This window comes from Muscardinus avellanarius (genome assembly GCF_963383645.1).
Source record: "Muscardinus avellanarius genome assembly, chromosome: 4".
Taxonomy (NCBI): domain Eukaryota; kingdom Metazoa; phylum Chordata; class Mammalia; order Rodentia; family Gliridae; genus Muscardinus; species Muscardinus avellanarius.
This window is the reverse complement of record NC_137789.1, coordinates 97358062-97374957: the sequence shown is the minus strand read 5'-3', so window position 1 is coordinate 97374957 and position 16896 is coordinate 97358062. Positions and strand designations below refer to the sequence as shown.

At 41.8% G+C, this 16896-nt stretch overlaps 1 protein-coding gene across 5 annotated transcripts in view; it reads right to left on the bottom strand.

The window, feature by feature from the left end:
- The window catches only part of NRG3 (neuregulin 3), a gene marked incomplete at both ends in the record, with an annotated part of 1125058 nt that extends 1108900 nt beyond the window's left edge, over nucleotides 1–16158 (bottom strand). For all 5 annotated transcript variants that reach the window (XM_080695350.1, XM_080695353.1, XM_080695351.1 and 2 more), the window contains one exon: nucleotides 15327–16158. In XM_080695350.1, the coding sequence (XP_080551476.1) occupies nucleotides 15327–16158 (832 nt within the window). The remainder of the gene's footprint in view (nucleotides 1–15326) is intronic.
- Nucleotides 16159–16896: the final 738 nt, after the last annotated feature.

Below are 16896 nucleotides of genomic sequence, written 5' to 3'. Positions count from 1 at the left end.
AGATACCTGAAAGTGGGCTATATTACTGTTGGCACACAGCCACCCTCACCAAGCCTTGCCCATGACACATGGTCAGGAAGAGCACCATACTTTCCAGTCCTCAAACAGGCTTTTGGGAATCACCTTCCTTCTTTCAATATCTCTCTCCCAGTGAACCTAGCAGCAATCCTCCTGCATCTAAAGGGAACCTGCAAGCAGCCTACCTTCCTAGAATTAAAGCATAGCTATTTATTATAGGTCAAGAGGTTCACCTGGTTGCATGTAACTAATAATTGAGAAAACCAACTACCCAGCACAGCAAAGCAAATGAGTTGATGGGACAGCTAGAGTGGGCTTCCCCAAATAAATCACATGTGATCTATTTGAATGTAATTCATTTCATACCTTGTAGCTGATATCTGAAGGAAAGAATAAAATCGTCCAATAGGGGGAACAGAGGATTTTATTTGGCAAAGTACTAAGTCTGAGGAAATGTGGGGGAAAAAATCAGTGCTAAACTTCAGCAAAGTTTGTTTTTTTTTTTTTTTTGCTGTTGTTCTGTTTTGTTTTTTAGTTGAAAAGTATCAGTGGCCAAAGATCACCTTTTCAATGGCTTGTGCACATAGGGACTCTCCTTTCAGTATAAAGAGCTTACAGTCTGGCAATTTAATTCAATTTTCACAACAGGGGTGCAATACATGAAGACATTTTTGTAGCAAGCAATTAAGGCCTTCAAATCCTGACACTTAGCTATGCAGCTATTTTATGCAACTAGAGAGAAGAATATGCATATTCACAGTGAACACTGTGCTATTGTAGAAATGCTTTGTGGAGAACCAAGGAGCTTAGAGTTGCAGGCTGGATGTTTGATATCTATCTCTTTTTTATGATGAAGATTAAGAAAGACAATACCAACAGCATGGCAAAAGTTAGGTTTGAAAAAAAATGTCAGATATGCACAGAGCCTTGGTCATATTATTCTAATGCTTGTTTCTAAAATTACTCTGTTTACTATTCAAGACTTATTTTCAACATCAATGCTTAAACAAAAATATTTATATTGTTACATCCTAGCACCAGAGAGTTTACTTATAACACATGAAATACGACTCATTCCACTATTTGGTTACACATAACTTTTAAAAATTATTTTAGTGTTTCAAAACTTAAGCTAAATTTGCAAGATTTTCCCCTTCCTCACTCCAAATAAACCACTAGGGCTTCCAGCCAATCCAACTACCTGAAAGGTTCATACTTTTCCTGCCATTCTAGAAGGTGGTTATTTAGGCACCGTCCTTGCTGAGTTCAGATTAAGAAAGCCAAAGAGAAGGCACTGGGCAGTAGGACTATCATTCAAAAGCAGCATGGCCCACTTGGCCTCTTAACCTCGAGGTTAACATTTTCACGTTATCTAGTCATTTAGACGTAATACAGCCCTTTAGACTTTTACAACGCTCAGCCATTTGCAATGCATTGTAGGAAACAGCATTTCATTATTTATCATAAATTACTCAGAGCTGCTCACGAGGAAAGAGGAGCATCAGCGAAGCCCCACAGAAGGTCGTTTGGAAGCTTCCAAAACCAAGTGACAAAGGAAAAACAGAGGTTCCAGACTGATTGCAGAAAACTGGATCTGCTTCACTGCCTGCTCAAAAAAAGTTTCTTCAGATCAAATACACAAAGATCTCATCGAATAACTCGGAAAATTTACCTTTTCTTCAGTCAATAAAAGAAATAAACCAAGAGCATTCAAAACAAACAACACTGGTCTAAGTCTGCTGGCCTATGATAAAATGTTGACATCAATGAAAAATATCTGATCAAAGATAAGGAGAAGTGCTGCTGCCTATTAATGCTAATTTCACATTTGCATCACACCGTGTTATAGCCCTCTGTCTGGTAACTGCCAGCAGCCAAGAGCCAGTAAAAGTGATCAATGTGATTTTCATCCTAAGGTCATTTGCTCATTACAATGAACAAAGTGGGTGACACAACTAACTTTAGCTGTTAGTTTGGAAGTACACAGATGAGCTCTCCCACAGGCCTTGTGAGAGCATCTTACCCAGCCCTCCATCTTATACACACCATGTGATGAGCACAGACAGGGCACAAATATTGGCATTCCTTTGGAAAGCTGCACAATGTCAGCATTCAATCCCTAAAAGTGCTGAGTGGGTTCTAGAAAGAAAATTCCAGATGGAACCAGAAGGGCGAGGCAGCATTTGATTCAGGGAGGAGTCCCTGCCTCTGAAGAATCTGAAGGCAGCTACAGGTTAATTTAGGTGAAGCCATGCAATCAAGAGTTTCTGCTTGTGGTGTGTGTGCGTGCGTGCGTGCGTGCGTGTGTGTGTGTGTGTGTGTGTGTCTGTGTGTGTGTGTGTGTGTGTGTGTACTCGCAGATTTTCAAATATTCGAAAGCTGTTATTCTGGGTTAAATCTGGGGCTGTGTTTATGTGACTATGGATACACTAAACATCCTTAAAACACAGCAATCCCGCTGCTTTTTTGCAGTACTTTGAAGCAGCACTTGAATGAAGTCAATACTTAAATATATCTTGCACTTATCAGAGACCACATCTGTAAATGATTGGGTACCAGTTAGCTTTGAGAAATCTTTGACATTTCCTACCTGTGCTTCCTTTCAAGTCAGCCCAGAGACCTTGAACGTTCTGATTACACTTTCTTGCAGATCCACAATCCTGGATCTGGCTTAACACAGATACCTAGCCATGTCCTCCCTGTGTCCCTTCCTCCACTGAGGAAAGATGAGATAATTTCCTACCAAAGAGGTCTTCCCTACCTACCAGGTCAAGCCCCTCCCTGGTTCCCACTGAGTTAGCCAATGCAGACTTGCACCTTCTTTAAAGCCCTTTCTTGCCTGGACCTCACTTCTCCATTTCTCTGGCTCAGGAAATTCTCCTTTGAAACTATTTTTTGTGAGCACTGATTGCTTCTTTCTGAAATGGCCAAATATACTTTTCATATTAGAGTCATACACGTTGGCTCTTAATTATTCTCTAGTATATACATCTGGTCTTTTCAGCATAACCATAGATGCGAAGAATGAGTTGTCTTTCTTATAACTCACACATTTTGATGTTTGCAGAACTTCCATAAAGCCATTCTCAGGATACAAGTATTACACATGTGAATAATAAGGCAATATATGCTATACCAAAAACACTCTGCATATAAATGAAGTTTTACTTAACATAAACACAAGATATTTATTCAGAAAACCTTAAAAGGAGTGTAGATGTTTGCATGGAATCTTTCTAGGCCAAGATCATAAGTATGAAGGAAGCGGCTGAAGCCAGGAATACCCTCTACATCTGTGAGACTGAAGCACGAACAACCAAAGCCCAGAGCCAGGATCTAGGATCTACAAATGGAAAATCCTTAACACGGGGCAACATCCTGGCCAGACGAGGTGATGAAAGCCAAAGGAATGTTTCAATAGGTTTCTTGAACTTTGTACTGACGTATGCACAAAGTTCACAAATCATAAGAATACACATTGGTACATTTTGATTAACTGAACTGACTTATGTTACCATATCTCAGATCAATACTCCTAAGCCCCACACATTGGTTCTCTTTCCTTTAAGTACCAGCCTCCTCCCTAGGGAGAATCACTATCTTGACTTCTCATTAGAAAACATTAGCCAGGCGTGGTGGTGCATGCTTGTAATCCCCATGCTTGGAAGACAAAGACAGGAGGATCTTGCAGGTTTGAAGCCAGCCGTGTTGGCTTAAGAGACCCTGTTTCCAAAAATAAAATAGGTCTGGGAGTGTAGCCCAGAAGTAGAAGGGCTTCCAGGAACCACAGTACCACAAAAAAAGAAAGAAAGAAAGAAAGAAAGAAAGAAAGAAAGAAAGAAAGAAAGAAAGAAAGAAAACATTATATAGATAGAATGATGTTTTTCTTGTAGCTCGTTTTGCTTGCCTCTGCATTGTGAGCTAAGGGAGGGATTCCCAGAATAACTCACCCTGTGCCCTGAAAACCATTATTTTATTACAGTCCAACCACCTAACCCTGGACTTCTGTGAGAGGCATGCAGTATCTAGTAAACCTTTGAACTAATCATCCCACTTGTTTATATCTGACCTGTGTTCTCCTTTTCCTAAGACCTGACAAGACCTTCTTCTAGCCTTTGCTTTTTTCTCTCACTGCATTCTTGAAATAAACCAGGTAATTGGTTAATATTCACACAGTTGATGGATATCCATTGGTTATATCCATCTACAGCAGACTTATGAAAGACTACCCACCATCTGTGATCTGGAAGAGCCATTAGATAACTCATTAAACTTCCATCATCATCTATATCCTTAAAAGATCAAGGCTAATAATCAAAGGCCCAGGGTAAACCACTCAGCATTCAATAAGGCATTATTTCCCATGAGGAAATGAAAATGTGTTTGCATTTCTATACATCTGCATTTCACAGCAGGAACCCAAAGCAGCCAATACTTTAATGCTGACATCACCAATTAAAACACATACTTTCAGACTTAAGAAAGAAAATCTAAACTCCTCACAGAAGCAACACCAATAACTCAAAGATTATGGGCCTTATTTTTCACTTTCAAAAGTTTAACAGCTTTGTATTTGAGATAATTCATGACCACTAAAACCTATAATATACAGAAAAGTATAATAAATTAAATAGCATCCTTATTCCATAACCCATAAATAACCATTAAGATTTTAGTATGCTTTCTTTGAATTTACCTACTATATATTAAATCTATTAATCTACATAGCTTAATATAATCAACATCTTATTTAATTTTCTACCTCTCATCTTTGGTAAGTAAGTAAGAAACATTTTTCAATGTCTGTAAATTATTTTTTCTTAATTTAATGGATTCAAAATATATATCATGTAAGTAACCAAATATTTGTTCTCTTAATTCATTTTACTTAACCTAAAGTCTACAAAACTTAACCTAAAAGATTAGGTTAAATCAATAAGTCAAATACTTGGTTATAAAGTCCAATTTTTTTTCTGAGTAAATACCTATTGTCTTTCTTGAAAATAATAAAAAACCATTATTTATTTTGTGATTTTTCAGGCTCAGTTTATTAATTGTGAAATAAGAATTACACTCTGTGTGTGTGTGTGTGTGTGTGTGTGTGTGTGTGTGTGTGTGTATGTGTGGTAATTGAGATGGAACCCAGGGCATTTTACCTCCAAGCTACAACTCCAGCTCTATTTTTTATTCTTTATTTTGAAACCGGGTCTCACTGAGTTGTAAAGGGTATCACTAAGTAGCTGAGGCTGTTCGTGAACCATGATCCTCAGGTTGCAGCCTCCTGAATGCTGGGATTACAAGCGTGCACCACCACACCCGGCTTGTGGAATAAGAATTAAAGCCACATGTGAAGTACTTCTAGTACAATTTCTTACAGACACTTCAATATATTTTCCCTTGAACTTGATCACAACTTTCTCCATAAACTGCTAAAAAAAAAAAGTGCTTTTCTTTATTGAATATTTCCAATGCAGTCAACTTAGTTTTAATAGAAAACACAATTAATTCATTGGTTTTCATAATATTGAAATACACCACTTAATTACAGTATCAAGAACAATAAACAAAAACAGGTTTGGGAACTAACACAGCTATCCCTGGTTCACATAGCCCTCATTTTGATGAAGGGAAATATCTTCCCAGCTGTGACTATTCAGTTTGGGATGGGATGGGTGTTTGTCAGTTATAAAATAGAAATGATCATACTGAAGTCATTTTAATAGAATTAATACAAACAGAATTTAATACAAATATTTCTGTATACCATTTTTTAATTCCTAGAGTCCCTAAATTTTGCAAGCATGCCAAAAATAGCTTTCTATAAACAATAAATTTGAGTAAGCAAATTTCTGCCTCTGAGTAAACTTTATGAATATAGCTATTATTCCTTGTCTACAGGATTCTCTAAAAGTCCTAGAGGATTTTTATAATACAGGTTCCCTGACAATCCAGTAGTGCTATCTTTCAGAATGGTTATTTAAAGAGTATCACAAAACTTGGTACCTGGCTTGTTTCCATTTTCTAAGTCTGCAAGAGAACCAATCCCAATCATCTTTCCCCTCAAACAACACCATATACTTTTTAACTAAAATGACCCCTAATACACAAAAGCATCAACTAATTAAGATTAATTATGTCTACTTAGGGACATTCTTTGCAGAATATCAGGGTTTTGTCACTGTTCCTCTTCTTAGAACCATCAGATAGCACCATCATACATGGCTTTCAATAAAACATTAAAAAGAGAGAAGTTTAGAGGAACACATCCTTCACCTTTTGTTGAAACATTTCCTGAATTTCTCTTTAGATTGAAAGTCAGGGCAAGTTCTCTGGTTAGAAAGGTTTTTATCAGAGCAAAGATTAGATGCAGAGCTTACATGGGTAACTGTCAACTTGCTCTAAGTGATTGAAAGTCAATGACCACAAGAAACAAAGACAGAGATGGGTTTAGTACCTGTATAATAATATGCTCAGCTTCCTGATCGTCAGAACGATGCAATTTATACATGTCCCAGGCAAACTGTATAAATTCTCTTAAGCCCAATTTCATTCCCTGCATGGTTGAGACAATAATACCTAGGCTACAGGTCATGACATGTTTTTCTCTGAGTTTGTATTTCAGATATTAATCAGAGAATTATTTTCTGCCATAAAGAAAGACTCCACACAGCAGCTTTTATTTTTATTACTATCTAACTTCTCAATCCCCTTCCAAAATTGGGAGTCAGTGAATAATTCAACTATAATACTAAAAGTAAAACTCAAGGCCCCAAAATAAAGAGAATCCCAAATGATAAAGACATGGCTTCCTCTTTCAAACAACTTCTAACTCCCTGGCAGTTCTTTGGAAGGTCATACATTAGGTCATGGGAAGGACACCTGAGAAGCCATATTGATACATTCAGGAATTCTTACCAAATGTTTTATAGATTCTCAAAGTCAGCAATGCGTCCTCTAGAGTGATACTGGAATTTTCTAAGGGGCATAGTAGTCTCAGGTACAAGTATACACTGAATAAAAATAAAGGGATAGTGGAAGCACCTAGGGAGGGATTAATCAGGTGTTTTTTCTGAAAAGCGGGCAATAAGTCAATAACTTTGGGTATCTATAGTCAACATAAGATTTATGCTATTCTTATAATCCTGACTATAATATATTGATGTTAAAGTATTTTCATAGACTTAGATAGCATCTTTGTCTCTTTGTTTTGTTTTTTGGTATTACTGAGGTTCCTGGAAGCCCTTATACCTCCGGGCTACACTCCCAGACCTATATTTATATTTTTATTTGGAAACAGGGTCTCTTAAACTAGTGAGGCTGGATTCGAACCTGTGTGATCCTCCTGTCTCTGCCTCCCAAGCGCGGGGATTATAAGCATGAGCCACCATGCCCTGCTTAGATAACATCTTTGAAAAATAAAAAAATCTAATATTCTTGTAGCCTAAACTGCATCCATCATGCACGCTGTCATTTCTAGATAAGGCCTCAAAAACAAAATCTTGTCATTGGAAGCCGCTAAACTCCTATTATTAAACTTAATTCAGAATTCAGTTTTTAAGCCAGGTGTGGTGAAGCACACTTGTAAATACCAGCATTTGGAAGGCTGAGATAGGAGGACTGCCATTTACAGACAGGATCAGCTACGTAATGAAGCCCTTTATAACTCAGTGAGACCTTGTTTCAAAATAAGAGTATAAAAAATGGGGCTGGACATGTAGCTTGGAGGTAGAATGCCAATGAGTTCCAGTCCCAGTACCAAAAAAAAAAAAAAAAAAAAAAGAATTCTGTTTTTAGATTTATTTTTGTATGCTCGGGAATAGTATTCTATGGTGAGCATAATCACCAACTACCTAAAAAAATAAAAACTTATAAAAACAAAAAGCAATACTTGGAGATATAATTCAGGATGAAGTATTCAACACAGACTGGAATATAGATATGTTTTAAAAAGTTGATAGCAAAGTTATCCAAGTTTTTGACTTAAACTCTCTCCAAACTTTTAAAGTTCAACAATAAGACTATTTAGGAATGGGAAGGGGAGCCTTGTGCCTTCTTTCTTTTATCAAGAATCTTCATATGTCTATACAATTCAGATTTCCAGATCATTCAGCAATCTCTATGATTTCCCTCAAATTTCTGTTCCCCTCTGTGAAAAAAATAGACTTTAATTAATGTCTAGAAAGCAAAGGAGAGAAATAGAGAGATAGAGAGATCCGGTTCGTGACCAAAGTTGCAACCTAACTTTTGGTGGATTTTCATCTCACACTCTGCTACATGTGCTGCAGTATCAGAAAGGAATATAAGAAAGAACCAGGATTCCAAGAACAATAATCCCTTATTATGATGAAGATCCCCCAAGTGAGAGGAAACCGGCTCCAGTTTCTAAACTGAATGCAATGTCTGATGTGCTGTTGACTGGAAATCAGAGTCTGCCCACCGCCCATTTCACTTGATTCACAAACAGCAGAGTGTCTGCAGGTTAAGAGCTCTTTGGGGAGTGGCATGCAAGTCATGTTACTATCATTCCCAGGATCCCAGGAGAGGAAGTTAAAGTTCAAAGAGAATAAATTGTTTATTTTCGAGTTGCACAGCTATCATAGAACTGAAGACTATAGGTGTGGGATTGTTATTTTTACCCTTTTTGTTTGTTTTGTTTAATGTGTAACTCTGTTATTCTTCTAAGGAACCCTAACAAACATATTAACGACTGAAGCCCATTTAATAATGTTACCTGCTCAGGAGTCAATTTCTTAACTAACTCCCTTTAGTTAACTTCTTTGTCTACTTCCCTTCTCCACTGCCTGGGAGGAACATGCCCATGGAGGCACTATAGCAAGGACACACCCACCAGGCATTCAAGGAGGTGGTGCACCACTGCAGCTGCCAGGAGTTATTTGGGCAACCAAACCTGCTTGGAACAATAAACTTATTTATGCCCCTAGTTACGGTAACTATATAACTGAGTTAAATATCATGTAACCAATGATATTTTACTCTGGAACTGAAAGATAGTTGTAGTTTCTTTTAAAATGTATTTGAGTGTTTTGATGACCCTTCAAAAGGAAAAAAAAAAACCTTCAAAGTTGCTGATTTACTTCTTGTTGTGTTGTTTTAAGGAAGGAAGGATGGACTATGAATTATACAAACAAAAATAATATAAAAGATTCCCAAAGCATAGGTATAATATCTTTACTAACTTCTTTAAAACAAAAACAAATGTCTTGAAAGAAGAATCAAGTGGTTGAAGGTGTGGCTTATAAAAAATGCTAACCTAAAATAGCAGACACATACTCAGGAAAAGTCCTTGGCCTTACATGAAGATGTAGTAGAAGTTACTTTGCTTAGTCTAAGTTTTATTTTACTTTTCTCTTTGCTGTGGTACTGGTGATGGAATGCAGGGGCATTCTATCTCAGAGCTACACCACCCACCCTATTTTTATTCTTCATTTTAAAACAGGATCTCAACTAGTTGCAAAGGGCCTCACTAAGCTGTGGCTGAAGCTGGCCTTGAACCACTCAGCCTCCCGAATGCTGGGTTTACAAGTGTGCGCCACCATGCCAGGCTAATATTCTCCTTTTTAAGCTATGGATTTTATAAACTTTTAAAATCAACTGATGGACAACATTGAAAGCCTCTAAATAGATGCTTAAAAATAAACTTAAAGCCGGGCGTGGTGGTGCACGCTTGTAATCCCAGTGCTTGGGAGGCTGAGACAGGAGGATCACAGGTTCAAAGCCAGCCTCAGCTACTTAGTGAGGCTCTCAGCAACTTAGTGAGACCCTGTTTCCAAATAAAGTATAAAATAGGTCTGGGAGTATAGCCCAGAGGTAGAAAAACCTCTGGGCTCCACCACCAGTACCACCAAAAAAATAAACTTAAAAACTGGAATGTGTCGTGTGTTATGAAAATATAATTATATGACTGTCTATGATAGGTTATAGAGTCAGATAATAAATGCTGTAAAAATTCATAGGATTTATAAACCAATCTATGTGGGAAAATAAACTCCCATTAGTCTTCCAACAAAATTTTTGAATATATTTTTTTCTTTAAAAAAGCACCAAGACCTTTAATAAATCAATTACTTAAATGGAAAGATTGTTCTGTGTCAACTTACAAAGTTAAACATGACTTGCAAAAGGGGTAAAAAACTTGAAATGACATCGAGTTATTTAAGAAAATTTCCTTTATTGAGTAGTACATGAACTATAGGCTGAGAAACAAAGATCCAAGAAAAATATGACCTAGAAGCAGCCTTTAGTTAGAGCCATGATTCAATACAATAAATGACCAAGTGGGAATGAGTGAAATCTTCAGTGACTTAGCTGTGAAAGTGGAAACCAAATTACACATGTCTGCTGCAACGTTCACGATAATTTCATGAATAAGAAGCAACTATGGCCATGCGTGGTGGCGCACACTTTTAATCCCTGCACCTGGGAGGCAGAGACAGGAGGATCGTGCAGGTTCGTAGCCAGTCTCACAGGCTTAAGAGACCCTGTTTCCAAATATATATTTATAGGTAGAAGGGCTTCCAGGAACCCCAGTACCACAGAAAAAGAAGCAACTAAAAACCAAATTTCATTTCTATTCAGAAGCAATTCAAATGCATTTTAAAGACTAAGATTTATGGCTCTTCCCTTGCTCTTATATATCTCAGGGACAATTTTCATGTCCCATTTTCAACATCCCAGATACAATATTAAGGTATGCTTAGCAGTGAATATACGAGATTATGAGAATTTCTACAAAAGAAATTGAAAACCAGCTTTCTTCTCATCAAAGTAGGACCAGGAAGAAGGGCTGGACAGAGCCAAGGGACATAAAGACAATGTTCCTGTGCACACTGGTTCCCCCACCATAGCAATGATTTCAAACTCCATGCCAAAACTCTCCATTTAGAAAATCTGAGCTCTTTAGCAACATAGAAAAATTTGCCAAAAATCAGCTTATAAGTGTTGATTTTTCCCTCAATAACTTGTAGATCAACACTGTTTTTAAAAGTCCATCCAGAAAATAGCACACAAATTGACTATACAAATCAAACCTGCAAAAGGAATTAGCAGAAACACCTCAAACCCTTACCTGTCATGAAGAATTGGAAAAAAAATATTAAACCACATGTTTTTAATGTACTTGCTTTTAATTGCAAGGTTATTTTTAGCTTTGCCCTTCTATGCCCAACCCTGCTAAGCTTTTTGGTTTTTGTTTGATTAGGACCATGAAGTACAACCTAAGTATCTAAATAAGAAAACTGTACAGTATAATTGATTAAAGCAGAAAAATCCCATAATCCCATATTAAGGCCAAAGGAAATCAAAACATACTCAGATTGCTGTATGTGCTCATAAAATAGCTCTCAATTGGATTTAATAAAAAATATTGACTGATCTTGAGCTCTGAATGTACTCACTTTGGCAACCATGCCTGATTGGGGTAAGTATCTTCTGTGTTGAAAATCTTTTGAAGGCTTTGACTCATAAAGAGGGAATATATGACATAGTAGTAACTTTATTTAAACAAGCTGTAACTGAGACTGAATACTAAGCAACTAAGAGTCCTCTTATGGGAGTGAAGTCTTTGAAAAGAGTAAATAGGAAAACAGTTGACTTAAGGAACTCTTAAAAATTGCAACATACAAGATTAGGCAAAGTTTTACTTAAATAGACTTGAGTAAATGAAACTTGCCTCCAACCTTGTTTACACATCAGCGATACACTTTATATTCATTTCTTCTTTGAATATGCTATTCAATATTTGGGATATTATTCACTGAAATTAACTATATTACCTTCCAAATATGACCCAAAAGATAGCCTATTAATAAAGGCACTCTTTATCTTTTAGGTTAGCCAAAGACTCTGGCTCTTTACCTGCTAAGCAGTACTTTCAGACTCCATTTTCACTGGCAACACTGTATATTGGCATCTGTAACATTGTGTAAATGTGTTTCAAATCTGAGAAATACTACCTGAAAAACTAGAAAAAGGAAAGAGCTGTCTGTATCTCCTACTATCTATAGTGCCCTTTCCATTTCGTTTGAAAATTTTGTAAACTAATCTATAATTTTAAATGCAGAATGCTTCAAGGAGAATTTTAGTGAAATAATACACTACTAACAATATGCTTAATGCATTTGTTTTAAAATAGTTCAAAGGGAAGGCGAGGACTGTGCTCCTGGGAAGCCAAGCGATTCCAGGAACACAGAAGAAACTTTTGGTCCAACCCTTTGCCCAGTGGATAGAGAATGGAAAAACAAATTGCAAACCTTCCTTCTGCTGCTGTTTAAGTTGAATCATTTTTCCCTTCAATTCTGCAGAAAATTACTTTCAGTCCTCTAAACTGGGCTTTCAGAATAGCTAAAATAGCTATTGCTTGCAAAAACCTTATTATCCACTAGCAAGAGTGTCTGTTCTCAGTGAACAAGCTTCTTCCACTCCAAAGAGCTGTGCTGTCTTTATAGACAAGATCCTTCCGATTGCCCTAAGATGAACAAAAAGACATTTATTCTCTAAGCCTTGAGATGTTCAATTCAAGAGCCAAGACCCTGGCCATTAAATAATTTTTGGGTTAGTCTCACAAAAACAGAACATCGTCCTGAACTGTCCTCAGGTGCTACAACAGCATCCATGACTTTCATTTTAAAGGAAAAAAAAAAAAAAAAAAAAAAGAAGCAAAGAAGAAAAACCTACTGAAGTACAGAGGTGGGAGTCAGGGAAAAGAGGATTTCACTCCTGGGAACTTTAGTGACATAATCAAAACAAGTAAAAATATGAATTCCAGCTATTCAAGCACTAATTCAGCCTACAAGAGCAGTGCTCATAATTCCTCAAATAAAATCTGTATTTCCTTTTGTTAATCATCCTGCAATACTGAAAGAAAAAAATAATTAAACTATGCTTTTCTTTAACTTACCACACAACCTACATATTTAAACTCACCTTTTATGGAAACTACATAATCTAACTTTCATTAAAATTTTTCTTATTGATGTATGCAAACCAGGTCATTTTCCACTAGATAAGCATACTTACACATTATTGCTTAATTCGACTACTTCTGAAAGGTATAAACCCCCAAAAAGAGCTGGACCTCAGATACAAATAAAACAACACTACTTCTATGTCTATGTGAACATTGACACCATTTATGGATTCTTTCCCCTTTTCCTTGGGGCTGAGAGCCCTGTCAATAATCATTACTTATTAAACAGGCTGCCATTCCCTTCTACAGAATGTAGAAAGAGAGGATGGAGGGGCAGAAATAATTACCTTGGGCTTTCCTTTGAAGACCTCCAGAGGATGGAACACGAGGAAATCAATTAAGAACATAAAATATCCCCACCTGTGTGCGGCAGTACCCACACACACACGCACACACACATACACACACATGCAAACAAGGTTGGGAAGTACACCCACACTCCATTATTCATACCAACTGCATCAAAAGAGGTTTTATTATTATTTTTTTTAAACTGGCGTCTTTCAGATAGACACCTATTTTCAATCCGTTGACTCCACTGGATATGCAAGTGCGGGCACGCGCGCACACACACACACACACACACACACAGCCTTTATTCCTCTACAACACTCAGGCTAGATTTGCTCAAAGGAGTCTCTAAACACCTCCTGAGAAAATAAATATGCTCTCAGAAATGACTGCTTCAACCAAAGCAGAGAGAAGCTAGCTGCAAGTTACCGGCTCTACTGCCATTCTGGTTTGTGGCAGATTCCTTCCACCCCCTTCCCTTCCTGCCTTCTAATTGCTTCTCTAGCCTTTTTCTTATTTTTTTTTCTATAGCAGAGTATAGGATAAAGGAGTTTCTTTTCTGGACCGTGCTTACAAGTCCACAAGATCCTTAGAAAATAAAGTTTCAAGGGCTGAGTTACACCCATGGTAAGAGGACAGGTGAGGGGAATGAAAAATGGTCAGATGACTAAAAGCAAACCCATCTTCCTACCAGCACGGAAGAGTTAATGGTAAGCACTCTTTCTTTCCCCCAGATGTTAGGGCTCCAAGCAGAAATACAGTATCAAGACAGCATAACCAGACAGTTTTTGCAGAAGAGCCTTGCAAAGAAGTTGAACTGGCATGCTGGGGGTTTGTCCTAAATAACCTTCACAGGTTGCACAAACTGTTCCCATATCCTGATCCACAGTCAGATAAAGGAGTTTCCCGGCATTCTTTAGATTAGGAATAAAGGGAGAGGATGTGATGGAAGTCAGTTACCTAAAGCATTTACTGGAAAAAAAAAAAAAAAAAACAGAAAGCATACACCTCCAAAACACAGAAAGCTATCATGCAGAGGCTGAACTGGCCAGTATTGGCACCCATTGAGCCCAGGTTCAACATGCTACATCAGAACAGTGACATGTTTCGAAGGCTGGTTATTCTCCCTCTCCAGTGCAGAGAACTCTGTCCCAACCCACCTATATTTTTCAGACACATCGAGAGAAGAGATGGGGTTCTCACCCCACCTTTGAGAAAGGAACAAAAGCAAAGGCTTGGAAGAGTGGGGGACTCCTCCATCAGGACCCAAGAGGCCGCATCTCTGCAGGGCTTCCTTCATATTTCCTTCTAGTTAACTCTCTAGGTGGCCAGAGAATCAATTTCTACACCTTGGAATGGCCACAGGCAGACTGGGAGGAGATCAGTTTAGCCCTTTGCTAGGGCTCTTCTCCTTTCCCTTCCACCCCCAATGCCTCCTAATTCTCCTAATTAACCCGTCCAGTTCCCCACTTGGGCTGGAAGCATCTTCTGCTACAATCTACCAAGGACTCCATCAAATCGTCACCCCCTATGGACATAACTTCCCCTTTTTGTTTAAAGTCCGTCGATTTACCTGTGCCCCCCCCCTTCCTCCCTAGGGGGAGGCTGAGAAAGGGCTCAGTGCATATGGGAAGGCCCACCCTAGCTCCCCAGCCCTGGAAAGGAACGGGAACCAAGAGCTCAGAGCTCAGAGCTGCAGGTCTGCAGTGAGGAGCCACCGCACTCGCATTAACCCTTTGAAAGGAGTTCGCTGTGCGCTCATTTGGGACCTGCTGAAGTAGAGCCCGCGGAGCTTGAAGCTTTACCTCCCCTTCCCACCTCCTGGACTCCTCCGGTCAGACTCCACTCTCAGGCCCTGAACAGGCCACCCCCCCTCCCTGTGACCAGTTTGAATCTTCTCCCACACTCTCTGCCCCAAACCTGGGGTGGAGCAGGGGGCTTGCTGGAATACAGGCGGCCAGGGGAGAAGACATCAGGGGAGCAGAAAAGAAACTCAGTAGTAAATCACAGTTGAGACACGGTGTTTACTTACGAAATTTGGGGCTGGTGCTAGTTTCTGGTGCGGCCGTGGTGGTGGACAAGGAGGGGGAGGAAGAGAAAGAAGAGGCGGCTGCATCCTGAAAGGGGGACAGGGTCCAGGACGGAGTGGAATCGTGAAGGTAGGAGGAGGTAGCATATGCCGCAGTGGGCCAGGAGGGCATGGCCTGGGTGCTGGGGCTTCCTGGCACTGGGGGTCTGGAGCCCGGCGTGCTGCTACTGAAGAAAGGGGCCGTGGTGGCCAGGACCGTCGAGGGGGCCGCAGTGTTCCGTGCTGTGGTGGAGCGCGGGCTGGCCCGGATGGGCACCCGGTGCCCGGGGAAGCGAGTGGGCGCCCGCGTGATGGTGGTCAGGCGGGTGCTGATCCGGTTGGGCGTCCTGGAGGAGGCGGCGCCGCCGGCGGAGGGGGTGGCGGGGGACGCGGTGGAAGTGGTCGTGGTGGTGGTCTCCATGGCCTTGGGGAAAGAGCTGGGCTTGGAGAGGAAGAAGGGGTCCTGGCCCATCCCCTTGGAGTCCACCAGGTCGGTGGGCACGTACTCCTTGACGGAGCCCACCACGATCCATTTGAGCAACATGAGGCTGAGCCCCAGGCCGATGAAGCCGATAAACAGAGGCACCACGCACAGCCACGTCTGCTGCCGGTTCCACACGATGCAGTCGCTACAGCGTAACTCCCGGGGGGGCTCGGCCGCCCCTTCGCCGCCGCCGTCCGGGCCCCCGCCCGCCGCCGCCGCCGCCGCCGCAGCCGCCGCGGTGCCCTCCTCGGCCGAGGCGGCGGCTGCCGAAGCGGCACCAGGTGGCGAGGCAGCGGCCGCCCCTTCACTCATCCTAGGAGCCGGTCTTCACCTTCGCCCCCCGAGGGCCGCGCCAGAGGCATGGGGCCGCGCGGGCCGGGCGCGGGCGCGGGCTCCGGCGGCGGCGGCGGGCTCGGGCGCAGGCAGCGGCCGCGGCGGCCGCATGCAAATCGGCTCCCTGCCCCCACGCCCCTCCCCCCGAGAGGCGGGCGGCGGGCGGGGAGCGGGGGAGGGGGAGGGGCGCGCGGCGCGCGAGAGGGGCGAGCGGGCCCCCGGCGCCGCGGGCCGGTCAGGGAGCGGCGGGGCGCGTCTGCAGCCCACCTAGCGGCCTCCTGCGCGCCGAGACCCCGCGCCCGCTGCCGCGGATGCTGCTGATGCTGATGCTGATGCTGGTGCTGATGCTGAGGCTGAGGCTGAGGCTGAGGCTGCCCGCCTCCTGCTTGCGCTCCAGCCGAGCCGGCATCCTCGGGGCGCGGCGCCCGCCCGCTCCCTGGGGCGCCCGGTCGCGCCGCCCTAGGAGCCCAGCCGCCCGGCCGCGGGGTGCGCGGCGCCGGCCAGCCGCATTCCGACACAGGGGGCCGCCCGGCCGCCCTCGCCCGCCCGGCGCGCCGCGTCCCTCGCGGCTGCTCGGAGCCCGGGCGGCGAGTGCACCTGTTCTTCAGTCGGCCCGCAGCCAACCCTCGCCGGCTCTGCCCGCCGGAGACCAATCCGAGCGCGGCGCGGAGGGCGACGGCCGGCTCGCCTCGCCCCGCCGCCCGCGGCCCCGCGCCG